General features: G+C 36.1%; 1 protein-coding gene, 2 long non-coding RNA genes and 1 other non-coding gene across 5 annotated transcripts in view; 3 read left to right on the forward strand and 1 right to left on the reverse strand.

Annotated features, from left to right (window-relative positions):
* Nucleotides 1-15342, forward strand: part of LOC105468097 (uncharacterized) — a 73850-nt gene extending 58508 nt beyond the window's left edge. The window contains exons 3-5 of one of the 2 annotated variants that reach the window (XR_011616982.1): nt 11102-11202; nt 14232-14388; nt 15215-15335. This is a non-coding gene — a long non-coding RNA (uncharacterized lncRNA). Of the gene's footprint in view, nt 1-11101; nt 11203-14231; nt 14389-15214 lie in introns of both variants that reach the window. The other variant, XR_011616983.1, reaches the window with a different exon arrangement.
* Nucleotides 1231-10633, forward strand: LOC105468093 (uncharacterized). Its single transcript, XR_011616984.1, has 4 exons — nt 1231-1978; nt 6634-6710; nt 9504-9629; nt 10510-10633. It is a non-coding gene; the product is annotated as an uncharacterized lncRNA (long non-coding RNA).
* The window catches only part of LOC105468088 (desmoglein 1), a 32254-nt gene continuing 13878 nt past the window's right edge, over nt 9598-27973 (reverse strand). The window contains exons 6-15 of the mRNA XM_011718051.2: nt 27564-27730; nt 25743-25877; nt 25267-25452; nt 22550-22809; nt 20713-20852; nt 19138-19410; nt 15330-15463; nt 14916-14985; nt 12721-12929; nt 9598-10666 (exon numbers count right to left, since the gene is read on the reverse strand). Of these exons, the coding sequence (XP_011716353.2) occupies nt 9611-10666; nt 12721-12929; nt 14916-14985; nt 15330-15463; nt 19138-19410; nt 20713-20852; nt 22550-22809; nt 25267-25452; nt 25743-25877; nt 27564-27730 (2630 nt within the window). The 3' untranslated portion in view covers nt 9598-9610. The remainder of the gene's footprint in view (nt 10667-12720; nt 12930-14915; nt 14986-15329; nt 15464-19137; nt 19411-20712; nt 20853-22549; nt 22810-25266; nt 25453-25742; nt 25878-27563; nt 27731-27973) is intronic.
* On the forward strand, nt 13452-13553 carry LOC112424641 (U6 spliceosomal RNA). The gene has a single exon (XR_003015420.2). It is a non-coding gene; the product is annotated as a U6 spliceosomal RNA (small nuclear RNA).

A 27973-nucleotide genomic window follows, 5' to 3' on the forward strand; every position in this document is an offset into this window, starting at 1 on the left:
CAGCAGATGCAGGGAATTAACTATTTCCAGAAGTGGCCCTCCCTTATTTATCCGATGGCTTAACCACAGGGCATGTACTACAGTGGCCCCCAGTGTTTTCCCCAGGAGGACTAAGCTTCGATTGCCCATGGTTGTAACTGGCTTGATAGGTAAAATTTATTGGTAGCTTTCCCTTGCATGTTTCATCTCCCTGTCACCTACCAGTGGTTCCTTTACCTCCTTCCAAAATTGCTCTGTAATCCTGTCTCAGAGTTTGCATTTGGGTGATCCCAATATAAGGCAGTGATCAAAACAAGCTGAGAATCACATGTCTATAATTCATTAAGCTGAAACTGGCATATGCTTTGAGACACACAGTTAATAAATTGAATGGATCAAAATATTTTTCTTTGAAAACATGTGACAAATTATATTCTGGGTCCAATCAGATGCAAACTTTGATAAGAATCAGAGCCTGATATTCTGAGCAGTTTAGAGAAAGTTCTGGAGGCAGAAATTCTTCCTTCTAAGTTTTATATAAGAGCTAAAGAAAGAAGAGGTATGACTGAGAAACAGGCGCAGACTGGGATATACCAAGTTGCTCGGCTTCCTTTGTAAAACTAGGAAAAGCAATTCTCTCAGGGTCAGCCGGAATTTGTCTTATTTGAACTCAATAGCCAAGCAGATGACTAGAAACTGGCATCATTTCTAAACTGTTAGACCAACCTAACATTCTCCATTTGTACTTATTATGTTTGAGTTTTTTCAAGGCAATTCATAGTGAGATTTAAATTTAATCTGTTGCTCAGTGACCTTTTTCGCTACTTTTTTTTCTGTAATTGATCTGTCCAGGGCTTTTGTTTTGTTTTTGTCACTTGTTTTGCTACCTGCTGTGGTTGGATCACTCACTCACTTGGATTATCGCAGTAGCTCTTTAACATATCCTCTTGATTTTTGTGACTTCCTTCCCAAAGTGTCAACCCTGTAGGTAAAATGTTCCTTTAAAAATACAAATCCAGGCTGGGCACAGTGACTCATGCCTATAATCTCAGCACTTTGGGAGGGCAAAGCAGGAGGATTGCTTGATCCCAGGAGTTCGAAACTAGCCTGGACAACATTACAAAACTCTGTCTCTACCAAAAATACAAAAATTGGGAGGGCATGGTGGCTCATGCCTGTAGTCCCAGGTATTCTAGAGGCTGAGGTGGAAGGATCTTTTGAGTTCAGAATGTTGAGGCTGCAGTGAGTCATGATCATGCTACTGCACTCCAGCCTGGATGACAGATCAAGAGCCCATCTCAAAACAAACAAACGAACAAATAAACAACCCCAAACCTGAACAAAGCACTCCTCAGCCCCAACTCCCCAGTAGCTCTCCATTACATTCAGAATAAATTTGTTAGGATGGCCTGCAAAGCCAAGCTCAATCTCAATCTTTTCCTCTGGGATCCTACCTCCTGCTGCTTTCCTTCTTTTAATCTCTCCACACACAGAGATCTTGCTCTTGCATGAATATCCCTCTGTCTGAAATGTCCTGTACCCAGATAGCCACATGGCTTGCTCCTTAATGTTCTTTAAATCTCTGTTCAAATATTACTTTTCTAATAGAACCCTGCCTCAATTACTCTATATAAAAGTACATCCCTCCTGCCCTGCAATTCCTCTCCTGAATTATCCCACTTTATTTTTCCCTTGATCATTTACTGTCATCTAACATATCATATATGTACTTGTTTATTTCTTTACTATCAGACTTCCCTCATCTCCATTCTATCTTGATCATAAACTCCATGAGGAGAAGAACTTTATCTTTCACTGTCATGTCACCACTGCTTGGTGTAACTATTTGGAATTCAATAAATATCCGTAGAGTAAATGAATGAATACGTGAAAACATTGGCGAAGGAAAGAATATATGAGGAAATAATATTTAAATTGCTACATGAAGGATGAAAGGATGCTGCTATATAAAAGTAAGGAGGAGAATGTTTCATGCAGAGTGAGTACTATTTGCAAAAGCCAAAATGTTTCCTTAATTAATTTCTTTTCAACTTTTCCATTACATCAATCACAGTGCAAATTAACGTCATCCACTGTGGACCAATGCTACATAAGACAGCTCCCTGCAGGCTTTTCTGGGACATTCACTGGAAATCCATTGAAATTTTAAAAATAGGGGGGTTGACTAGACACTTGAAAAAATGCTCATCATCACTGGCCATCAGAGAAATGCAAATCAAAACCACAATGAGATACCATCTCACACCAGTTAGAATGGCGATCATTAAAAAGTCAGGAAACAACAGGTGCTGGAGAGGATGTGGAGAAATAGGAACACTTTTACACTGTTGGTGGGACTGTAAACTGGTTCAACCATTGTGGAAGACAGTGTGGCGATTCCTCAAGGATCTAGAACTAGAAATACCATTTGACCCAGTCATCTCATTACTGGGTATATACCCAAAGGACTATAAATCATGCTGCTATAAAAACACATGTATGCATATGTTTATTGCGGCACTATTCACAATAGTGAAGACTTGGAACCAACCCAAATGTCCATTAGTGATAGACTGGATTAAGAAAATGTGGCACATATACACTATGGAATACTATGCAGCCATAAAAAAGAATGAGTTCATGTCCTTTGAAGGGACATGGATGAAGCTGGAAACCATAATTCTGAGCAAACTTTCACAAGGACAGAAAACCAAACACCACATGTTCTCACTCATAGGTGGGAATTGAACAATGAGAACACTTGGACACAGGAAGGGAAACATCACATGCTGGGGCCTGTTGTGGGGTGGGGGAGGGGGGAGGGATAGCATGAGGAGATATACCTAATGTAAATGATGAGTTGGTGGGTACAGCACACCAACATGGCACACGTATACATATGTAATAATCCTTCACGTTGTGCACATGTACCCTAGAACTTAAAGTATAATTAAAAAAAATAGGGGGGTTGACTCAACCTGATTAATATTTTAAAAGGTCACATAGGTTCATCTATACAAAATTGTTTGAAGAAGGCTGATGTGGAAGCAGAGAGACTACCTAGGAGGCAGTTGCCAGTATGATGGTGACACATAAGGATTAAAACTATTAAATGGTTTGGCTCTGTGTCCCCACCCAAATCTCATCTTGGATTATAATCCCCATGTGTCAAGGGAGGGAAGTGATTGGATCATGGGGGCAGTTTCCCCCATGCTGTTCTCATGATAGTGAGTGAGTTTTAATGACATCTGATGGTGTTATTTGCATCAGCATTTCCCCTGCTTGTAATTCTCTCTCCTGCTGGCATGTGAAGAAGGTCCTTGCTTCCCCTTCGCCTTCTGCCATGATTGTAAGTTTCCTGAGGCCTCCCACCATGCAGAACTGTGAGTCAATTAAACCTCTTTCTTTTCAAAATTACCCGTATCAGGTAGTATCTTTATAGCAGTGTGGTAATTTGCTAATACAAACTATTAAATGGCTTAATATATATATTGGTTATAAAATAAACAGAACTTCCTAATGGATAAAATTTGGGTAGTGAGAGAAAGAATGAGATCAAGGAGTCCTTAGTTTCTGGCTTGAGTAAGGGGTAGATGGGATAATATTTATTGGAATGGGGAAACTCTGGAGGTAAAATCATAAGTTTAATTTTGAACCTTTAAAAAGGGGTCTTGATGAGGTCTCACAGAATCAGTGTAAAATGTTAAGAGAAGAGAGCTTGGGACCAAACTTTGGATTGGATAAATGAGAAACAAGGGAAATAGAATGAGCAAGACTGGCTGATGAAATACAGGGGATATCAGGAGAGAACGGTGTTACACAAGCCAAGACACAAGAGTGTTTCAAGGATGAAAGAAGGGTTACTTTTTAAAGATTTTTCCCAGAGGTTAAGGAAGAGGGAGAACAGAAAAGTGGGCCTTGTGCTTGCAATGCGTAGATCTTAGACAAGCTTGATAAGGACCATTATGACAATCTGATGGGAGGACTTTGAAGTCTGATGGGACATGGAAAAGAAAAGACAGCATGTGTACATGAACCTCAAGAAGCTTGATGAAGCAAGCAAACAAATGAGGCATTAGCTGCAAGGAGGGGTGCAGATGAAAATGTTCTACTGAGAGGAAGGAAAGGAAGGAAGAGAGGAGAGAGAGAGAGTAGACAGAGGAGACAGGAAGAGAATGAGAGAGAGGAGATAAAAAGAGAGAGTGGAGAGAGAAAAAAGATGGGAGAATGAGAGAGAAAAAAGATGGGAGAATGAGAGAGGAAAGAGAGAGAAGATAAAAAGAGAGAAGAGAAAGAAGGAGAGGAAACAGAAAGAGAGAGAGAGGAAAAAGAATAGGAAAGGTACTATTAGGGAAGGAGCAAAGTCCTTGATTTGAGCAGAACTGGAGGACTGTGTTTTCATATGAGTAGATCACAAATCCGTGGAATAAGCCCATGGGAGGGAGGAGATGGGTGCAAGTACCGGTGGATATGGAGGTTTTGCAGAGGAAGATGAATGCATTTGAAATGGATGACTTTTGATTTCTCAATGAACAATAGGATTAGGTCATCAACAAAGAATGAGAAGGGAAGAGGGGGTATGGGAGGTTTGAGGACAAAGAAGACGCAGAGTAACAATCTAGTATGATGAGATGGGACATCTATAAGAGAAGCAGATAGGATTTCAGGGAAGTATCTGATGTTATGCTGAGATTTGAGATTGAGTGTTTAATATTTAAAAAGTCAGCTCACTTGGATAATTTGTTTGGCTGTTTGTGTGGAGATGGAGATTGAGGGCGAAAGGTCTGGGACGAGAGGCAGAGAGCAGGGAAAGTAGGTTGAAGGCATTCACAAAGAAGTGACTCTAGTTGTACTCATGAAGCTAGATTAGACAGAGAGGTGAAGCTGACAGTGAGAAAGTGGTGAGAGTCAAGACACTGAAGCTTTGATAAAGTGGAGAAATGACAACAGCATGAGCCCATGAGCTGCAGGGATGAGAGGGAAATGGTCAGAGCCTGTAGAGGCAGAAACTGAGGCATTCCAGGTACCAATATGCCAGGTTATGACAAGGAAATGGCAGCTGAGTGGAGAGGGGAAATGGAGGTTTAGAATGAGAATCTGGGTCTTGGGTGGTTCATCCATGTGGATGTTTAAGTTACTATGAACACTTTCAGAAGTTGATAAAGTCACAAAAGACTTTAGGCCAGGACATTGAGGCTTCATTAAAAGTGGAGACATTATGAAGAGGAGAGAGGGAAAGGATCATACGAGTCTGAAAGAGGTAAGATTTTGTGCACGATGAAGTTGATAATAGTCTGGAAGTGGCATTGGAGAACAAAAGGAGATGCATCTCAGTAAAGATGAAAGGGTATGATTTAAAAGTCAAAAAAGAAAAGTCACTTTAAAAGAAATAAAATGCTGGTGTATGCAAAAATAAAAATGCAGAGTATGAAAGAAAGAAAGGTAAAAGTATAAAGATGCTACAAGCATCAAATAAAAACTAAAAATGCAGCTTTTTATCATCTGCTCATTTGTGGGGCTAACCACCTGGTCAAGACTGGGCTCTAGCATCTGTAATTAGTGGTCCAGAGAGTAGGTTCCTCAGTACACATTTAAAAAAAGACAGCTAGGAAATGGAGAATGAAAATGTATTTTAACGTTGTGAAAATAAAAGAATTATCTCTCTTCCAATACAGGATGATAATAATAACTAGATTTGATAACTTTGGTTTTACCATCGAAAACCTTCCCCTTGCTTACAATTCAGAAAAGATAAGGGAGGCATATTAATCATTTTATTGCTGTATGCATAACTCTTTGGAAATTACAAATCAACTTAAAAAAAAAAAAAACCAACAGATAACCAAGCAAGAAACTAGCACCCAAATAATCCAAAAACGTTTATATTGAAACTTGAATAAGAGAACCTTGTTTTAAACACCACTAGAGATGAATATTAGAATTTTAAAATGCTTGTAAAACTGATAGCAAAAGAAAAATAAGTTAGACTAGGTACAGTTTGATGATAAAGTGTTTAGTAATTCAAATACAGCTGAACTGGGGAGAGAATGCAGACAATTAAACAAGATTACACATTGTTTTAAAATTATTTGATGGATAATAGGTTGATCTTGTCAAGATTTGTCCTAACATAAATTGAATAATCTGGAAGTGGAAGACAGATTTGATTTCAAGGAGAGTAGCACTCTACTGTGGACTGCTGTATCCTAGTACAATGGGAAATGGGTCTTAAAAAATACCAGAAATTGTAAAAACAAAAAGTTGCAATTTATGAAATAGGCATGGGAAAATGTGGCAAATGCTTTTAAAAGTTTGTTTTGGGTTTTAAATGTCTTCCCAAAATAGTCATGGGTATTTATGGTAAAGATTATAATGCCTTTCAACTCCAGTGAAAGCCAAAAGGTGTCATATGTTTTGTACCATGACAATCAAACATTGGTATAAATTCAGAAATAAATTGCCTAGATTACTAAAAACATCTACTTACTAGAGTAAAAAATGTAATTTTTGAAGACATATAATTAAAATGTTGTCAGAACATTTTCTTGAATAAAAATTATGATGCTAAAAACTTTATACACAAATGTAGAACAGATGTCTAGATGAAGATATATAAATATGCCTAAATACGTACTTTTTCTTTTGATTTTTCAGTGCAAATACAATTACATCAGGCAACACGCTTAGAAGTAAATAATATGTAGCAGGTGTGTCTGGAATTCAGTATCAAAGTAAGCTCGAGATGTTATTTTGGTTGATATTAAATGGTAAAGTATTTATAATACACTGATTTTTGCCACTAAAGACTACCTCTTTAGAAAGCCAGATAGATATTTTATAAACATTGTGGTTTGTTTTCAAACCATATATACATAGCATTAAATTGCTACCTCTTTCTTCTTCATTTTGTTAAGAGCAAGTTGATCTGAAACTCAGCTTGAATCCTAATTATAGTATTCACTTATAAAATGATTTCCGTGTCTCTTCTTGGTCTATGACATGATATATATGATCTAGAGTAAATATCTAAAAAGAAGAATGAAGTTCTGTCTAAAGCTTGTTCATTGAAAAATGACATGCCTTTAAATAACTACTAAAATCATTGATATCTTAAAAAGGTAATTTTAAAATTTAGGACTAAAGGGAAAATCAATGTGCAACCCTGGAAGAAAAAATTGGTTGGAAAGTATCTTCCCGGAAAGATAGATGACTAATACTTCAATTTTTCTTGTTTTTCCCATCAATGTGCAATCCTGGAAGAAAAGTTTGGTTAGAAAGTATCTTCCAAGAAAGATAGATGACTCATATGGCTATGTTTTTTCTTGTTTTTCCCATCGTTTAACAGTGTTTAGGAGTTCAAATGTAACTAAATTGGGGGGATCTTAACAACCATCGGATTTTAGCAGCAACAGTTATTAAAGACAGCGATTTTGTTGTTTGCAAGACAGCCTAAAAAATATCTCTGGAAGATATCAGATGTCTTAAGAAAAGGCTTGTGATGATATTTCATATCAAAACAGCAAGCAAGTTTCCTGTGGTCAGCTACCATTCCCTTTAATAAATTACTTAATTAATTCATTAATAATTATTTCTACTCCTTAAAACTCCTGGACCCAGGCATACTCAAGTATATTTTAATAAATACCTTTTGACTTTATTCCTGGAAAGATTACCCATCCTTAATGAAGCCCCCTAAGTGGCAGAAAAAGAAAAGACTCCCTTTGAATGACTTTATTTATACCTCTGCATTTGGCATACTACAGACTATCAAAATTTTACATATTCTACGACTTAAAAGAAGATGTATACTGTGGCTTTTAAAAATATTAGCCTTATCTGCTGTTATACAGAGCAAAACAGCTCTAGCTTAAATAATTCACTCCTATCCCCTTTTGACCAGTGTAGGAAGTCAAATATTCTTTGGCCTTGTAATTTCCTGGGAAATTTGAGTATTCGGGGTAAATTCTTTAAAAGTTGTATATAATTCACAACTCCAGGGCAAATTTTTTATTCTAATTTTATTTTGTCATATAGAGTTTCAGTTTAGTGAGCTTATAGTGACATTGTATTTAAGAAAGGAAAATGTTTCTCTACCATGCAATAGTAAATTTACCTTTTCCTTAGAATGCTTTCTTTTTAGAGATTTTTAATTGGGTAATACTATATAGCAAACACACAGAAATGGTATATCATAAATAGGACATTATTAAATTTTGAAACTAGAAAAATATGTTATACTGTATAATTTGGACACTACCTATAAATCAGAGCATAAATAAGCCCAGATCTTATTGACAAATCAAATCAGGAATTTAAAATTTATACTAGTGAGAAAAATTAGGGGGTTATCTATTATTATTTCACTCTTATCAATACAATATTGTCAACTCTGTTAAAGGTTCCTGATTGATCCCTGCAAAAGGGCAGCAGAGGTTCGCTAAAGCAACCACTGCTTTACGTGCTAAAAGCGAATAATTAGCATGGTATTACTTTACAAAACAATTCTTTTCCAACTTTCCCCATTAAACATTCTACATGTTCTAAAAACATTTTTTTAGACCCCCTTTAAAAAAAAATTCCCCAAAGCTTAAGCATACTGCAAGCTGCTGCTTTTTTTCTTGTCCACAGCTCAGCCTATGTAAATCATTTTAACTTCAGAGCTATGTAATAAAGAGCTGGATATGAATGAATATCACGTACTAAAAACAAAACCTGAAAACACAGTTCAGTTCCCATTTGCTTACTTGGAAGGTCATTTACCACTAGTGATGACAACCATGTCTGGCCTCACTTGCTTCAATTCGAGAAGTAAACTTAGAAAGTTTTGCTTTCTTAAGTCAATACCACATTGCTAAAGGGAAAAGTGAGTGTGATATTCCTCAACCTTACCAGTAAGCAATATTCGTCAAGATTACATCTATCACTAAACACAAACTAGAATCAGAAGAATCCTTGACTCCACAGGAGATTTAACTGAGACCCCAAATTAAGATTCAGGCTCAGGCGTTGCTAGTTTACCCTGAAGAAACCTCATCCTTTTGTCACTCTCTAATGGAATTTTCCTCCTAGGAAACACTTCCTAATTTGAAATTTATTTTATCTAGTGCAATAATTAAGGAGGAGTGCTTGATGGTTTGTGGACTTGACTATGTAGTCAAACTTGAAAAAAATTTTTTTTTAAATTTTTATTTATGTTATCTGTGAAACTGAGGGCATGTGGCACACATTTTAGATTTTTCCCACAGACATGAACACATATTGCATATTTAGTTCTTTTTAAATTTTGCTCAAGCTATATGGAAAAGCAAAACAGAGCAAGGAGAATTATGCCAATTGCCGTTGTAAGGCCAGTTACATGCTGGAGATAGACTACAGGCCACTCAGGCACAAAGAAGGCTCTGCCTCAAGTTTTAGTTCCTTAGTCCTAATATAAGAAAAATGTTTATGAACGCTAAGGAGAGCTCTCCCCTAGCAGCGGTGTTTCCATTTATTTTTCTCATTGTGATTTCTCACCTTGCTCCTAGATGACCTGAGCATGAAGTTGTGCGTTATAAATCACATTGTTAGTTTTTTAGTGGTGGGAATTGGATCTAAACCACAGTGACTATGAAAAAGTGAGCTGGGGTCCTGACTACTTGCTATATTGCACGGTACTGTACTTTGTGATTCGACTTCGAGCTGTGCTAGGGGAGGCGGACCCAATGGTTTGGTTAAAGTGATGGTCAGAGGAACTCCTCATGTGGCCAATGGTGGCTGTCCCTCCCAAGCTGCTCAGGCCAATGCCACCACCACTTATGCCAGCTCCACTCAGGGCCCCACCCCCAGCACCCATGCTGGTGCCAACCAGGCCACTGCTGCCTATGCCACCGCTGATCCCAGTGGTGCCACTAATTCCAGTTACGCCAGCACCAGAAACAACCCTCTCTGTCACAATCACATTGTGGGCATTGGTTAACTCGGGGTGCATACTAAGACTACCTATCATGCCGGAAGTTGGTTGGATTACTCTTTCTGTCACTACCACATTTGAAGACTCTCTAGGATGATGAATAGTCAGAGAGGCAGGTAGACTAGAGCTTGGTGCTATTACCCTTTCTGTCACTATGACATTTGACCCATCTCGCAAGTCAGGCATCTCTAACATTCCATGCAAATCAGTGCCAGAGATTGGGCCGACCACTCTCTCTGTCACCACCACGTTTGATGCTTGTCGGTTATCGTGAAAGTGTACAGAGGGCTTCAGAGTGTCAGAGGTGGTGTAAGACTCGGTCACAGTGACATTACCATAGCCCAGAGGATCGAGAATAGGCTTAGGATGCTGCACACCAGGTCCCGAGGGATAGGTGCTCTCAGAAATTACTGTGGTAGTGCCGAAATGTGGGGAGATTGGTGGGTGTCCACTAACGATGGGCTCTGTTTCCTGAGGAAGGCAAACTGGTTCAGTGCTTTGGGGTGGCCAAAAAGGATCAGGGTCTGGATATGATTCAATTTCTTTTCCTAGGCTGATGTCTGCCAACTTCTTAAATTTAGGTCCCAGAGTATCCAAGAAGCTGTCATCTGGATCTTCTCCAATGAAGCTACAGCAACCCACAGAGCCAGCAGGGGAACCTACACCTTCGATGTCATATATGAGCAAACAGTCATTGGATGGGCGTCCTTCATCTTCATCTGCATAAGCATATGCTTTCTGAATTTATAGGAGAAAGAGAAAATGAAATTATAAATGCATATTTAGTAATAATAGAACAACCTTTATCATTAGTTTTTCTTCCAGAGCATTTCCAAAGAGGAATGAAATAAAACAAGATTCTAACATCTACTAGAGATGCTTTAAAAATCATTTTATAATTATTTGAAATAATTCAGTTAAAAATTATTTTAAGTATAATTCCAATAATGTGATTTTAAAAATTTACTTAGATGGACTTATTTATAATTGTGTACTTTGGACATAAAGCCATACACACAAAAAAACACATGAATTATTTATAACAAAGTTAGAGGGAGGTATATAAAAATGCTGAACTTGAAGGACATAAAAATGTGTTGTTTTGTTTTTTGATTGGAAAAGGTAGTTCATAGTTTATTTGGGTTCACTCAGGATTTTGTTTCTTTCCTTCAGATGGAGTGAATATGATGATTCTGTGAAGTTTTATTGCAACATGGCTTTTTCAGCAGAGCAACAGGAAAATTTGACTCTGGGTCTGTTCTACAAAATTAAAGGTGACCAAAGACATTTTTTAAAAATATAATCTCTCTAAATTCAAAGTAAAAGTTCAAAGACATATATGATTTTGTTTCATCTTTGCTGTTCATAATAGTGGATTGTAAACTTTCAGGTTAACAGAAATATCTCATAGGAAACCAACTCATTGTGCCATTCATATAAAAAAAAGTTATTGAGCCTTTGCTATTTGCCAGACACTCTGTGTTTGGAACTTAGCTATGCATAATGAACAATACCAGGTACAGTTCTTCTCTCACAGAGCTTACATTTTGGTTGAGTGAGACAGACAATACAGAAGCCTATGGTCAGGAGGTGGCAGATGCAGGGTAAAGAAAAAGAAAATGATGGGTGTTGTTCTTTTAGATAGGGTAATCAAGGAAGGGGTCTCTGATAAAGTGATATTTGATCAGAGAGTGGAAGGAAGATATTTCTATGTTATTAAAATATAATAGAAAATATTTTGTTATATATATGAATAAGTATTCCTATGGTTATCAGCAAGCCTCATTACTGTCTATTGCTATTTGAAGGCTTTTACCAATATTTCATTTAAAAACATCAGCCACTCTTTAAACCAACCACTAGGTTAGTTAATGAACCATTTTAGGCCAGAATGTAGAAGGACAGAAATGTTTTTCTAGTTGGTATCAGGGACAGGAACTTCCTGAAGGTTGAGTATCATATGGTGTGTAACCATGGACAATTACATCTCTTCCTGTGAATGGCAAAGTTAATTCTCCTGCAGCTGCTTCTCCAGGTTTCATGCTCTTCCCACCACCTGCAGCACGTTCTTACAATGTTTTGGAAGTAGACTATGGCTCTTGACCCCACTCTTATTAACTATTGACTCTGTGTCTAGAGCTGAACTATGTACTGGCAATATAATGTAGAGAACATATGGATGAGACACTAAAAGTGGTGGTAAACATATAAACTGACAGATTTCAGCAACGATAGGTTCTATAAATGTGTAAACAAAGTACTGCAGAAATAGAGATGAGAAAACATTACTCCTATTTTGGATGAGAGGGTTAACTGTAAAAACTTTGGAGGGAGAGTGATATTTGGACTGGGTCTTGAAGAATGGGTAGGAGTTTGTGAGAGACATAGTGGGATGCAAGCATTCCAGGATGCAAGCACAGGATGAGCAAACGCATGGAGATGAAAAGTCTGTGGCAAAGGTGCTCAGCAAGTGGAGTTGATGGCAAGGAGTAATTGGAGATGAGAGGGAGGGTTCATTTTGTGAACAATCTTAATTAACATGTTAAGGACTTTGGATTGCATGCCATGAACAAAAGAGCTGAGAGCCATTGGCTGTTCTTAAGTTGGGGAGTAAAGTGCTCAGGTCAGAGCTTTAGATCTATAATTAATTAACAGCATGGATTGTTGGACACAAAGGCTGAGAATCTAGTTAGGAGACTCTTGCCCAAGCCCCTTTAGGAATTAGTGAAAGCTTGGGGTGAAGAGCAGCGGGCACATGGATGGCGAGAAAGACATGTGGCTAGGGACCTTACCTGACAGAAGTAGCTTTCCATGAAATTCATATTCAGACCTCCTTCTCTACATTCCCTCATAGAATTTCTTCTTAATGTTCCAGAGTATTCTTGACATATCTCAGGCATTCCTGATGTTTTAACTCCCTCTGTTAGTTCAAATCCTGTCATTCTCTCTCCTCCTCCCAGATCTTGCATTTCTCTGCCACCATACTCATTTGTATAAACTCCTAAAAGTGTTGATCAAATTAAGTTTATTTTCTTTAGTCTATCACAAACTAAAAAATTAACAACTTGCCTTATAATACATGATTTTTTCATTTAGGTATGCATTTGTGAACAAAGAAATAAAAAGATAATACATAAAGAAATGAGATATAAATACAATATTGAGCTCAAAATAATATTATTAATTTGTTAATTTGATAATTATCTGTTGAGAGATTACTATATTCTCTGCTGGAAGTGAAGGCTGCAGAGGACTTATAAAAATCTATGCCCTAAAGAGTTTGATTTCAACCTGAAGGAAATTGGAAGAAAAATACTCAAATTCTGAAAGTTAAAAAAATAGTGTAAGAATGCCCCAATGTGTAACTAGAAGCACAGGACATCCAGAAAAAGACATGAGAACCACTGGCTTTCAGAAAGGAGGCCATGGCTATGTAAGGAGAAAGGTTTTCATGAAGAATCTTGGGTTTGCACTTGGATGTGAGGAGTAAGTGGAAGCCTGTTACTGTATTTGAGGTAGATACTTGCTTCAGTAGCACATATACTAAAATTAGAACTAGACAGAGAAGATTAGCATTGCCCCTGCACAGGATGATACACAAATTGGTCAAGTGTTTCATCTTTTTTAAATTAAAAAAAATAAAAAGAAATATTTGAGGTAGGTGAGATAAAATGATGACTGGGACCGTGGAACTGCTATGGAATGATGAATGTTGTCAGTGGGATATGTATCCACTGGTTTTAGTACGTGAAGGATCTTGAGTTTGGGAACAGTGTGCTTTTCATGCTTCAATTGTCCTTGGTACCTCTTATGGTGCTTTGTTCAAAATCTGTGCAAAAGTTTGTAGACTTAATGGGAACAAATGTGTAGATAAATACTGATGGATTTGATGATTTGATAAGTCTTGAGAACTGTTTTGATGTTAGTGAATGTGAGTCAACAATGAGATTCTGCTTTTGAGGTGAGAAGACATTGGGGTTGTTAATGAAAATGGAAAAATCAGGTGGAGAAATAGATTTAAAGATTACTGTGTCCAATTCTTTGAATAAGTTCCAGTTCTACAAGTTATACACATGTCTATGCCTGTTAGAGTTTAAAGTAGAAAACAATGGTTACTGTTTAAAAAGACTAAGAGAAAAATAAGCTAACCAATAGTATTTATTTACCTTGAGAAAAGTAATGTGATACAACTATTTTCACAGATATGGATGTTATTTTAATTGTTTTTTTTATTATAGTGGTAGTTATCCACTTACTGTGAAATTCTAATTGTTCCCTGGTTTCTGTCTGTGAACTGGTCTAGATTCCTGTTTTAAGGCAAGTTGGATTTATACAGTCTTACCCATGTGCTAGAAGAAACTCCACCATGTGCACACAATCTCAGTTGAGAGCTTTGAAAGATTTTGATAGTGTTTCATCTACTTGCTTTGAATTAAAGAAATTGGACAAATATTTTTTAGGTAATATTTGTGATGATACTGAAAATGGATGTAATTTTTTTCTATGTTATAATAAGCAGCTAAAGTCAAAGCAATTCTGAATCCTTAAATTAATTGTGTATAAAGATTTTAGCCTCAATCAATGAGCACAGGTCTATTTTAGTTGGGTTGTGCTTTAATTTGAATTAGTGTATATATGTGTATGACATATGTGTGTGTATGTCTGTTAATGAAATTTGCTCTATTAAATTAAAAATCTTGACTAAAACTTACTCATGGTTACAATTCAGTACTTCTGCATATATAGAGATCCTAATTTGGTCATCTTCTAAGTACTCTTTGATGGTTGAGGAAAATTTTTAAAATGCAGCATATAAGAATAATAATTACTGTAGGTTTTTCCTTGCCATTTAATTTACAAATTAGTCATTTAAAAAAGAATGATATAAACACTTTTGAAGAAAAATAAGACCAGCAAACAACATTATGCAAAGAGAGAAAACAGACTTCCTAATCATTTGAGTTGTTAAACAATTTTTTTTTCTTACCTGAGTTGTCAATGCATTCAATTATATTTGCATTATCAGGTGGTATTTGTGGTATGATGGTGGTCATAACCTAAAAGACAGGAAACAACATTGCCATTTGTAATGACCAATGACTGTAATCTTTCTATAGTCACATATTTGGTTTATTCTCAAATTACCTCAGGTTTCTGGGAAAAAAAAAATACTATTTAGGAAATGCTGAAATCCATTTAAAATTTGAACTTCACTTAGAAAACCTTCCCTGGTTACGTCCATCTAATTTTGTTGTGCTTTTGATTCCTCTTCATTTTCCCCATTAGATGTCTCAGCACAAAAAACAGCATAGACTGTGAGTGATGGCGGCCATCTTGGTTCATGTGTAAAGACTGAATTTCAGTGACTACCAAAGGCTATTTATTAGAATGTGGCACTTACCCCGGGTTCAGGCTGTGGTCCTTCTACTGCCCATGAATGAATTGCTCCATCTGAACATTCAGGAACAGGCTCAAAGCCAGCTGCACTACGAGGAGCACCTCCACAATCACAACAAATCATCAAAAATGGGACCACTGGTGGTGGAAGGATAGTAATACTAGATTAGCGCTTGGTGCAAATAAAAAACAAAACAACTTGACTTTTTATGGTCAAATTTGAATTCCTGATATAATTCCGGTTGGTTCTAAAATTATGAAAGTTTCAGAATACAAGCTGAGTAATGGTCAGAGCCCAAAGCAAATAGGAGCTTTTGTATATTAGACTGCAGTCAATTTTAGTTTGTTTTATAGTATTAAAAATTACAAATAGTGGGCCTGGCATGGTGGCTCACGCCTGTAATCCCAGCACTTCGGGAGGCGGAGGCGGGTGGATCGCTAGTGTCCAGGAGTTTGAGACAAGCCTGAGCAACATGGTGGAACTCCACCTCTACAAAAAAAAACAAAAATTAGGTGTGCATGGGGGCTTTTGCCTGTAATCTTAGCTACTCCGGAGGCTGAGTTGGGAGGATGGCTTGAGCCAGGGAGGTTGAGGCTGCTCAACCAGGGAGGTGGGCGGTGGTTGTGCCACTGCACTCCAGCCTGAGTGACAGAGTGAGACCCTCTCTCAAAAAAAAAAAAAAAAAAAAAAATTACAGATAGTATCACATTATTAAAACCAATTAATATTTCCATGTCATTATTTAGAAAAATATTAAAGGAGAGAAGAAGGAAAGATGAAAGGTCAGGCAATATAGTTGATCCTTTGTGTTCTCTCCTCCATGTCTTTATTTTCTTCCTTTTACATATGCTTGCCTTTATTTCAACGGTAAAATCTTATTCATGCTTCCAGCAATTCTCCTTGAGGCTACTATTTCCCCCTAGGCAGGTGTCTTTTCTTTCAACAACTCTTATACAAATAGAAAACATCACGCTGCTTAGCGGTGTCTTCTGTTGTTAATCAAGTGGAGTTTTCTTATTTTTCTATTTATTATCAGCCTCTTATACAATTTAATCTTGGTAAATGGTTTTGAATAAATGGATGAAAGAAAGAATTTGTAAATTAAAAATGTGAAGAAGGAGGAAAGGAAAAAAGAAGGAAGTAAATTAGGGAGGAAGGAAGATAGTAAGGATAGAAATAAGGGAGAGAGGGAGAGAAGAAAAAAGAAAAAAAGAGAAGAAGCCCATGTGTTGGTTTTCTGAAAATCTACTAGAGGAAACTTTGGGTCTACAGGTAGTGATGACTCTAAGGCCCATATATAATTTGTAAATCTTTTATTAACTACAGTACCCAGAGGTAGTCAGCAATATAAAAAACCAACTCAGGCCGGCCGCGGTGGCTCATGCCTGTAATCCCAGTACCATGAGAGGCCAAAGCAGGTGGATCACGAGGTCAGGAGATCGAGACCATCCCAGCCAATATGGTGAAGCCCCGTCTCTAATAAAAATACAAAAATTAACCGGGTGTGGTGGTGCGCGCAGGTAGTCTCAGCTACTCAGGAGGCTGAGGCAGGAGAATCGCTTGAACCTGGGAGGCGAAGGTTACAGTGAGCTGAGATTTCACGACTGCACTCCAGCCTGGGCAACAGAGCGAGACTCAAAATCAAAACAAAAAACAAAAAACAAAAAAACCCCCAAAAACAAAAATCTCAACATGAAAGTCAGGTATTATTTACAGTAGTGATAATCAGCAGTTGGGTAATTAAGTTGCTCTTATGAAGTATTAAATTTAAATATTTTACAAGGTAAGTTGTAATCAATATGCATAACAAATAGAGAATGAACTCTTTTCATATGTATTTTATGTTATATTCTGCAACTTCACTCGCATTTTTGCCTTCTTCCTGTCTTGGTTCATTTTGATGAGAATGCTTTTTTCTTTCTCTCTTTCCCTTTTCCCCGTTTCATAGAAATTTTCCTAGTTATTACTTCAATTAATTATGAACCAATAAGAATAAACTCTTATTTGTCAATGTAGAAATTTCATTTTTTGGAAATATGTTTTAAATTTTGGAAAAAGAACTCCAGCTTTAAGCTGTGTTATCACCATGACCAGACTTGTTTAGATGAGTCCAATATTGATGAAAACTTCAAAAAAAAAAAAATGAGTTGTTTAAAATCAGAGAAAACCCAGTTCACAAATAAATGTAGCAAAAAATATCTGTCGCTGTTCATGTGCAAAGAAAAATGAAAGTAGAAGAAAAATATTTTGTATGTAAGTGCTGTGACTTTATATTTTGTGTGTGCGTTTGATTTAAATATCTGAGGTACCTTCTGACCTTAAGATTTTGATTCCACATTTGAAAATGACAATGTTTGCATTAATTTAATTGCAATGTGCAGACTACAACCTACTTACTTTAGAGTGTTCTCATTTCTCAAAGACTGTGCCATGTGGTTTATCTTGCTCTAATTTCTATCATCATTCAAGGTAATGTTAAAGGCCACCTGGAGAATCCACTGTATTCTACCTTTATGGCTAGACCCTTGACTAGTGCTACCCTAGTGGCCATAGAACACGCTAAATGCTTCCTGTGTGGTACTTCTTTTTCATCATCAAAGCATTGTTTTAAGGTAAGTATTATTTCATACATGACAAAAACAAGGCTCAGAAAGGTTAGGTGACCTTCAGAAGAATCAGACAATTTGGCTTAGAAACCAGAGTTTAACCCTAGGGACTCTCCTTTTATTAATACTATGCAGTGTTAGTATCAATAAAATCTCTTTGAGACCTGCCTATCTTTTAGTCTAAACTTTCACCATGCTGTCATGCACTTATTTTATTTCTTGCACATTGGAGTTCTTCATTGCAGTACCTTGCACTCTCATTCTTTTGGGTTTTTGCACATAGTTTTTTCCCCCTTGTATTGTGTTCCCTTTCTCTAGTCCATCAGCCTAACTCTTATTCATCTTTTAAAATGCAACTCAGAGTTTACTCTTTCCCTGTAGCCTGCCTGCCTGCCTGCCTTCCTCCCTTCCTTCCTTCCTTCCTTCCTTCCTTCCTTCCTTCCTTCCTTCCTTCCTTCCTTCCTTCCTTCCTTCCTCTCTTTCTTTCCTTCCTTCCTCTCTCTCCCTTTCTCTCTCTTTCTTTCTCTTTCTTTCTTTCTTTCTTTCTTTTCTTTCTTTCTTTCTTTCTTTCTTTCTTTCTTTCTTTCTTTCTTTCTTTCTTTCTTTCTTTCTTTCTTTCTTTCTTTCTTTCTCTCTCTCTCTCTCTCTCTCTCTCTCTCTCTCTCTTTCTTTCTTTCTTTTCTCTTTTTTGACTGAACGCCTGCTTCCTGGGTTCAAGCAATTCTCCTGCCTAAGCCTCTTGAGTAGCTGGGATTAGAGGCACCTGCCACCATACCCGGCTAGTAGAGACGTGGGTTTCACCATGTTGGCCAGGCTGGTCTTGAACTTCTGACCTCAAGTGATTTGCCCGCCTTGGCCTCTCAAAGTTCTGGGATTACGGGCGTGAGCCACCACACCCGGCCCCCTCTGTAGCCTTTTCTGATTGTCTTCTTCACTGCAATAGCAATTTGAGCCTGCTTGTTATGGCATTTCCCCATTACATTGAGACTTATTGCAAATAAGTTTTTATCCTCCACAGTCCTGTAAGGGGTCAAGAAGTTTAATTTTTTTCACCTTATAAACCCAGTGCCAAGCGTAGAAATTTCTTTATAATTGCACAAAATGAGAGTTTGTAAAATACGTTTTATCAAAGAATCAGAAAACGTATCTCTTCCCCCACCAGTTTTTGGGGTACACATATACATAGGATTTGCTAAAGTACTCACATCCTAAGACCAAGAACCCCATGATGAGCAGTCCAATGCCAGCAGGACCGAAATGCACATTGTCTGCGAACTGTCCTCCATTAGAGTGTACAGTAGAAGCTACTGGCTGAGAGACAGTATAAGTTGTGCTGGTTTCATAGTTAGTGGAAGAAGTACTTTCTTCTCTGCCAGTATTGGTAACTTCAGTGCTCGCCTGTGTATTAGTCCTGTCATCTCCATCAACATTTTGAATGTCAATATTAATTGTACCAGTGCAAGTTCTTTGAAGAGCATCTGTAATAACGTTCAAAATGGAAGAAATATTTTAGACATTTAGTGTAGTAATGGTTGGACAATACTGAATTATTTTTTACACCAATATTTATTTCAATATCTTTAGTCCCATCATTTCTCCTCACTTGTCAAATCATCCCTTGTTTTTGACTCGGTTTTAAAAATCAATTAAATTATTATATTATTATTATAACTATTAGTCATAGTAATACTATTTATTGGATTATTTCTTTACATTTGGATATTATTTATAATTGGACATTATATATAATTTGGATATTATATATAATTTGAAAAGTATAGAATTACAGAAAGAAGCAAAACAAAACCAGAAACCAAATTCGTGGTAGCAGCACCCAAGGACAACCCTCGCTGATATTTTTTAAAATGATCTTTTGTCCTTAATTATAATGCCTAATGGTTGCTTATTATTTATGTTACACTGACGTGATCATATGGTTCATTCCATTTTTTTACTTTCAGCTATAAGTATTCTTTTGTATTTTAATAAACTTTTAATTAACATAGTTCCTGATGGTTATATAATTTTATATCGAACGGACCATGGTTTACTTACCCAGTTGCCTATTATTGATGTGGTTTTCAATATTTAATTATTAGTGCTGTAATTAACATCTTGTGCATTCAGCTTGTTATATTTAAACTTTTCCTAAGATTATTGAAAGTGGAATTATTCAGCAAAAATATGGGAATAATTTGAGGTTGTTTTTGTAATCTTTATTACATAGATGTGAGCTCAGTTGTCTGACTTTATTAATTGATGTAACCCTAGAATCTGTCACAATGGCTGACATTTAGTTAGGACTCAATTATACACTTTCTAAATAAGTGAATAAAAACATTTCTGAAATATAACAGAAATACGTTTAAATCCAGTCTGTATGTTATCAAAGCCCATGTCCTTTCAGCTCAACTATGCTAATCCTGCTGTTTTGTTTTTGTTGCTATTTTTATCATTATCATCACATCCTTCTAAACCTATATTGTTATTGTTCCATTTTAAAAAAGAGACAACAGCTATAGATGGAATAAATAACTTCTCTAAGATTATATAGCTAGTACGTGATGGTAGAAGACACAAATCTAGTCTTATTTCAGGACTCACGATCTTAGCTACTAAATTATACTGCCTCAAGTTGTTAAAGATATGAGTCTATAATGCCCAATGTGACAATTTTTGTTGGAAAGGGGTTACTTTAAAATGTGATAATTAAAATTTTAGTATCTTAAGATATATACAGCTTTCTCTAGAAAAGATAAAAATGTCAATTGATTTCTTACCATCTATAGAGAGAATCGTTCCTTGGTATTTTCCTCCGAGCATATTATACTGTTCCCTGGTAACTTTATTTTTCAAAGTGATTATGCCTGTTCTTGAATCAACAGCTAGAAGGTCAGCTGGATTATTTCCCATTACATATCTGTATTTGAAAGAAAATGATACAAATTAATGTCAGCTCTCTAAAAAAAGAAATTTTAATTTAAAATGTATTTTTTTTCAGTGAGTGATTATAACCCCTAGATATAGTTTTCAATTACTAGAGACTTTATTTTTTCTCAGGGCAGTCTTAGCTATATGGGGCCACTCAGGGGTACATCAAGATTTATATTTAAGAAAAAAAAAATACTGAGCACCCATTTCTGATGGAGTGTCCTTTTATGCCCAGTTGGATGTCAGAATAATCCTTTGATGCTTGCAGTCTCATTTTCATTTGATTTAGGTAGCAGCAGAACTATTACAGAAGACCCAGATCCTAGGATTTCCTGGGCTGTTCCTAATTCTAAACTATTCTTTTACAAAGAAGTTATTTCATCAACTTGGCCTGCACTTCCCCCGTTTCCACTCCTCCTCTCCGCATACACTAGAACTTGAAAAGACCTCTTCTGAATTCCAAAATATGGCCTTGCCTTGAGCCTCTATTCTATTCTCTTCTCATCTTTGACTTCCATGTTTTTCTTCTCATCTACTATTTGTGAAACAAACACTGGTCAGGTAATTCTCTCTCTCTGTCTCTCTCTTTCTCTCTGGCATTCTGCTAAGCTCTGGGTTGGGTCTACCTTCAGTGAATTCACTCCTGTGGGGTACAGGAGAGCTCATCAGCAACATGGTACAGTGTGACAGGACCTCTAACAGAACTACTCACACTATGTGTGGAGAAAACCAAGAAAGAACTTTTAAAACACACGGGTGGGCTGAGTGCGGTGGCTCAAGCCTGTAATCCCAGCACTTTGGGAGGCCGAGGAGGGTGGATCACCTGAGCTCTGGAGTTGGAGACTGACTTAGCCAACATGGTGAAATCCCTTCTCTACTAAAACAAAAATAGCCGGGTGTGGTAGCATGTGCCTGTAATTCCAGCTACTTGGGAGGCTGAGGGAGGAGAATCGCTTGAACCAGGTAGGCGGAGGTGGCAGTGAACTTGGATCGAACCACTGCACTCCAGCCTGCGTGACAGAGTGAAACTCGTCTCAACAAACAAACAAACAAACAAACAAACCCCAAACAACAAAAAATGCATGGGTAAAGTGCTTCTCCCATTCTTCTTGTCACAGTCACATGTGCAAACACAGGTACATGTACACACACAGATTTTCTTTTGTGACTTGGTAGAAATATTTGCATATATAGTTTTAAAAAATGACATGGCATAGTTTTCCTTAATATAACTAATTTTTCATACCAGCGTTATTGACCCATATTGAATGCTGAATAAAGTGAAGAATATAATTGAAATGAGCTAATAAAATCTAATTGATTTAAAGCCGGGCAGATTTGCAATCGGAAAATCATTCCATAAACTCTTCTGAGGGACAAGTCATGGCCTATAGTAATCAGCTAATTGATCAGTAAGATACAGAAATACAGGAGTGTCAATACTTTTGAGATATATTATTTTCACATATCACATCTTTACAGTTTAACATCTTACATCTTGCATGAATTTTTATGTTTCCTTAAGTTAAACATTTTAAATGAACAGTTTATAGTACTTTTTACAATTAAATGATAGTTTCAAAACTAAGGAAAAGTACTTTAACTCAGATACTTATAATCTATAAAAAGAACATATGTACTTAAGTTCAGTATGTAAGGAAAATTAGTTGAAAATCTCACTCTTACCTAACAGTCGTTGAAGGTCCACCTGTGTCCAGGTCAGTAGCTACAAAGTCTCCCACTTTATAATTTGATCCCATATTACCAGTTACAACATATGTCTTTGAACCTGGACGAAACACTGCGCCTTCAATTACATTTAACACAGTCACAGTAATTGCAGTTGCTGTCAGTTTATACTGAGACATAATTGAATGATGAAATTCAGCTTTATTTCTGACACCAATACTAAGTTGCAGATTCTGCATAGCTTCATAATCTAAGGGCTAGAAAATACAGAGTAAAATAGTTTTAGTATAAGAAGAGAAAACGTTCCAGGTGAAAGAGAAATCCTTTGATAATAGCAAAAAAAAATATGATTCTCTTTCTTTTATGAAACAAAAATGCACACAAATACACAATTTTTAATCTTTAATTGACGTAAATTTGTGCAAATAAAGTAAGAAACAATTCAATTGCCCTAGACTAATTGTTGAAAAGTTGCAAATGTATGATATGAGCTCTAATTGTTCACCAAACAAATTAAAAACTTAAAATAATATGGATAGTCAAATTTATGTATTTTTTAGTGCAAAGGCAATTTATCTTACCTTCAATCATTTTACGTTTTTCAGAAAGTAGCTATTTATTACACAGTATGGGTCAAATATATTAGGGTTTCAATCATTTGAATGGTTTTATCTATAAGAACTATTTAGAAGAAATTTCACATCTGTAAGTGTGACTCTTTGAACAAATCAGATAATATAATGTAATATATATACTATAAAGAAATATTTTCTTCAACTTGTTCTAGGAAATATTTATCTCATAAAATAATCAAGTAGTGATTTTCTTTATGAAAAATGATATTAATATCTACAACACATAAAATCCACAAACTATTATGCCATTAGGCCCATATATACCAAATATATTTTTCTAAAATTTCACAAGAGTAATTTAGATAAAAATAGAGATTCACGCATTGAGCTCTCTTATTTAGCTAAAATTTTGAATCTTTGTTCTAATGTTGGTTTTATTTGCAATTCAAAGAATGGCTGTAAAATCAAATGTATGTATACATTACACACATATAAAAATATGTGTGTATATATATGTGTGTGTGTGTATATATATAACTATAACAAGGGATTTAATATATGATATGTCTGGGCAAACAATTATCATTCCCATTTTACAAATAGAGATATTGAGGACAGATAGGCTGAATAATTTTCTAAATAATATAATAGTTTGGGGCAAAATAGATTAGACTCCAATTTCCCCAGTATTGAATCCTAAATAGTATCATGGAAAGAATGTGAGCTTCATATCTAGAGAAAACTAGGTTTAAATGTTGGCTGTACTACTTACTAGCTATGAGAACTTACGCAAGTTCTGTGCTCTCTTGGAGCCTCAATGTCTTTATCTGCAATATGGAAATAATATAACCTAATTTGCAGGGATGCTTTGAGGGATAAACTAAAGCACCTGCACACTGTATCAAGTTAAATATAAGCTGTAGGCATGGTGACACTTTAAGAAGACACAGGGGCCGGGCGCGGTAGCTCAAGCCTGTAATCCCAGCACTTTGGGAGGCCGAGATGGGTGGATCACGAGGTCAGGAGATCGAGACCATCCTGGCGAACACGGTGAAACCCCGTCTCTCCTAAAAAATACAAAAAACTAGCCGGGCGCGGTGGCGGGCGCCTGTAGTCCCGGCTACTCGGGAGGCTGAGGCAGGAGAATGGCGTAAACCCAGGAGGCAGAGCTTGCCGTGAGCTGAGATCCGGCCACTGCACTGCAGCCTGGGCGACAGAGCGAGACTCCGTCTCAAAAAAAAAAAAAAGAAGACACAGGAGGCAAAAAGTCACAGATTCTTATGGGGACAGAGTTGTTTGAGAGTCTGTTTTCCAGACCTATTCCGAAAAAGAATAGTTAAATAAGGATTATATTTTACCATGAAAATACATATTGCATGAAACATATACAATCCATGCACAGCTGTTGTAGATTTTTAAAATGGACTCTACAAGTTGTGTAGCACAGGGAGAAACTTGACTATCAGCTCCCTAGGAGGCAAATTTTTTTTCTCACATCTCATGAAATTTTACTGCAGGTAAACGTGGACCATTAATATGGGGAGGACATAAGAGCATTCAGTTGTTCTGGACCAGTTGACTTGGACCAAATTGCCAGTATATCTGTGTTCCTAATAAGCCTTGATCAGCAGCCACAGTGAGATGGGAGTATGATAATTCTACATTTATAGTAATTTAATTTAAACTTTATGAAAACACACTGGAGGAATAAACACATTTTTATTTACATGATGGATATTCCACATGTGTAATAATTGACCTACAATGTTGACATGGACACAGTTTTAAAGCCCCTATTAAATATGCTTTTAAAAAATTCTTAAAACACTAACCTTAAGGATTAATTATACTTTGTTGTAAGCATAAAATATATTATTTTTAAAGTGTTTTCAATTTATATGATCTATTTGGGAGTAATGTATTGACAACATGTTTCAAGTTAAAATTCAATGCCTGTTTTTTAAAAATGATTATAAGCAGAAAGACTATACTAAAAAGCTCTATGTTATATATAAATTTAGAACACAGTAATTTTTATTCTTTCACTAAGTCAAGTTTGTGAAATGTTAGCATCATTTTAAGTTTAACATTTTGAAAAAAGATTAAGAAAACAAAATATTTAGGATAATTACACCATACCTTAACAACCTTTAAAATTCCCACATTTGTTCTTTCGTTCATTTCTATGTCAAACCAATTTCCTTCATTTCCAGAGATAAAGAAAATTACCGCCATCCAGTTAGCTGAGAACTCTTCATCCAAATCAATTACTCTAATCTCGAGCATATTTGAATTTAGGGTATTTTCTTCAATACTTATGTCGTACTGAAACAAGAAGTGAAAACTCTTAGCACAAACTGTGTGAAAGAGAGAACTATAGTAGGTTATACTGGACTGTTGATAAATTCATTATTTAGAAAATATATCTGTGGTTTTCATCTCATTTTTCATTGCTTAAATCTATATATTCTTGCATAAACACAAGAAAAAGGTATATATCTACAGTTGGGTTGTATGTCAATAAACATAACATGTGCCTCTGTAAGCAGAATTGTTCATATATGTTTTAGAATATAGTGCATTTAGAGTTATTAATTCCAAGAACAAATACTTACTGAAGACCGTTCCATGTAAGGGATATTATCATTGACATCAAGGATTTTAATGTTGCACTCACATTCCGCTGACATGCCATCTGCCCCGCCGTCTCGGTCAGAGCCTCTTACAGCAAGAGAATACTGGCCATATTGCTAAAAATACATATTACAAGCAATATCACACTTGACGTAGACAGCCTTTACTTTGTCTTATGTAAAGTTCTTTGAAATGTTGGCTCAACATTTACATAAATCTACGATAGAGGGAGGGTTAACACAGAATATGGAAAATCCACAGGTTTCATGTGATTATTCCCAATAATGCTTATCATGCATTATTTAAATGATGCAACACTTTTTAAAAGGCTTCATTTCTTATTAATAATAATATGCCCAGATGTTGAAAAAGTTTATAAAGGGTAAAACAAACCAGAATGATCCCAAGGAGAGAGAGTAAGTTTACCAAAAGTTTATGGCATGAAAATTTCATAACCTAAATAATCAGCCCCGAGTGGGCAAGAAGCATATAGAGAGGTAACATAGATTTGTGTTTTGGGAGGTAGTGGGTTGTGGCAATGGAGTTATTGGTGATGTATCTATTCTTGACTCTATTCAATGGTGCTTACATTTCTAGAAGCTGGTAAAAGCTATGGAGGCTTTCTTTGACTCATGCAAAAATGCACACTCATTCGAAATGATGGATATGATTGAGGGGGTTTTATGGGGACATCTTGAGGTCTCTCCATTGACCCCAGGTTGAGAATATCTGCTCTGGTGGCTTCCCAATGGCTGCAGAGTCCCTTTCCTTCTGACAGCCCTTTCTTACAGTGCTTTACCATGAAAGCTCTTTTGACATGAACGAAACCCCACTGGGCGTTTAAGGAAGTTTGAGAGAGAAAAAAGTAAACATTTAATTTCTTCTAATGTTTATTTTCAAACATGCATGAAGGGAGACTTAGGTAACTTAGAAGCTTATAACATTTAGATAGTTAAAGAGTATTAAAATAATGTGATTTATCCTAAACCTAAAAGTCATCAGCAAAAAGATTGTCATTTTTAATAATTAAAACAAAATTAATTGAATACCATCAGAAAATAGTTTCCTCACTTATGCCCCTAATGTATGTTTAGGTCAGCAACATTCTGTTAAAAGGCAATATTTTTTAAAATAATGAAAAAGCACATATTTTAAAACTAAATCATGAAATCACATAGCATGCTAGAAACCTCACAATGCTGATTTTACTCTGTTAACAATCACTAGTTATTTTCTTATCTGTAAACAAAAAGATTGATCAGACTGTCATTCTTATCCTGTGGTTCATTTCCCAAAGTAAATGAATGGGTGGGCTATCAATAGATGTTATGTAGGAAAAACAAGGGTTCTGTTGTCAATGGAGCTTAGATCTGCTAGGTTAAAGAAAGAGAACTTAGTATGTAAATATTCTTGGAGCCTCCAGCATACTCACATGCATTGTAACTCACCAAAATGTGGACATATAGCAAGTGATTCCTAAATTCATTTTATTATAGAACACACTTTTTAGAGAAATAGAGTTTTTCATTGTACCTTAGGCATATTTTCATGTACTTTCACAATATAGTTTTCTTACATTGAAGCAAATTTTAATTAATTAACTATATGAAAAAAGCACAAAACGTAATTTAAAAATCCTCCCTTTTTCGTTTAAAAAATATTTCTTACATGAAAGAATTATGTAAAAAGTTATACAGGTAAAAATTTGAAACATCATTTTCTTTGTCTTTTTGTCTCTTCAGTATCTTTGCTTTTAGAATCAGTTCCTTTGAGACTAAAAACCCACAAAGAAAAAGAATTACCTCTCTGTCTAGAAAATTATTCATCGTTCGAATTTCTCCAGTATTTCTGTTGATAATAAACATTGGTGAATCTGAAGGTTCTTGTCTTATAATCTTGAAGGCTATTTTTGAATTCAAATTGTTTGGTTCATCTGCATCAGTAGCATTGAGTATCATCACCAGTGTATCTAGAAATCAAGGAAAATTGATTGCAAATGGGCGACTTACATTTTTGTTACAGTATAATATATCACCTTTCCAAAAAAGTGTTAGAGTTAGTTGATCCATATGATGTGGACTTCATTGTCTTACCTTTCTACTCCTTCAACATATGAATATCTTGGCTCTTTTCTATATCTTTGCCTAATAAAAAGATCAAGTTTACTAGGAATCTAGACATTGCTGATAACTGGGAAACAAAGGAAATGTGT

The sequence above is a fragment of the Macaca nemestrina genome, chromosome 19 (assembly GCF_043159975.1).
Source record: "Macaca nemestrina isolate mMacNem1 chromosome 19, mMacNem.hap1, whole genome shotgun sequence".
In the NCBI taxonomy this organism is placed as follows: domain Eukaryota; kingdom Metazoa; phylum Chordata; class Mammalia; order Primates; family Cercopithecidae; genus Macaca; species Macaca nemestrina.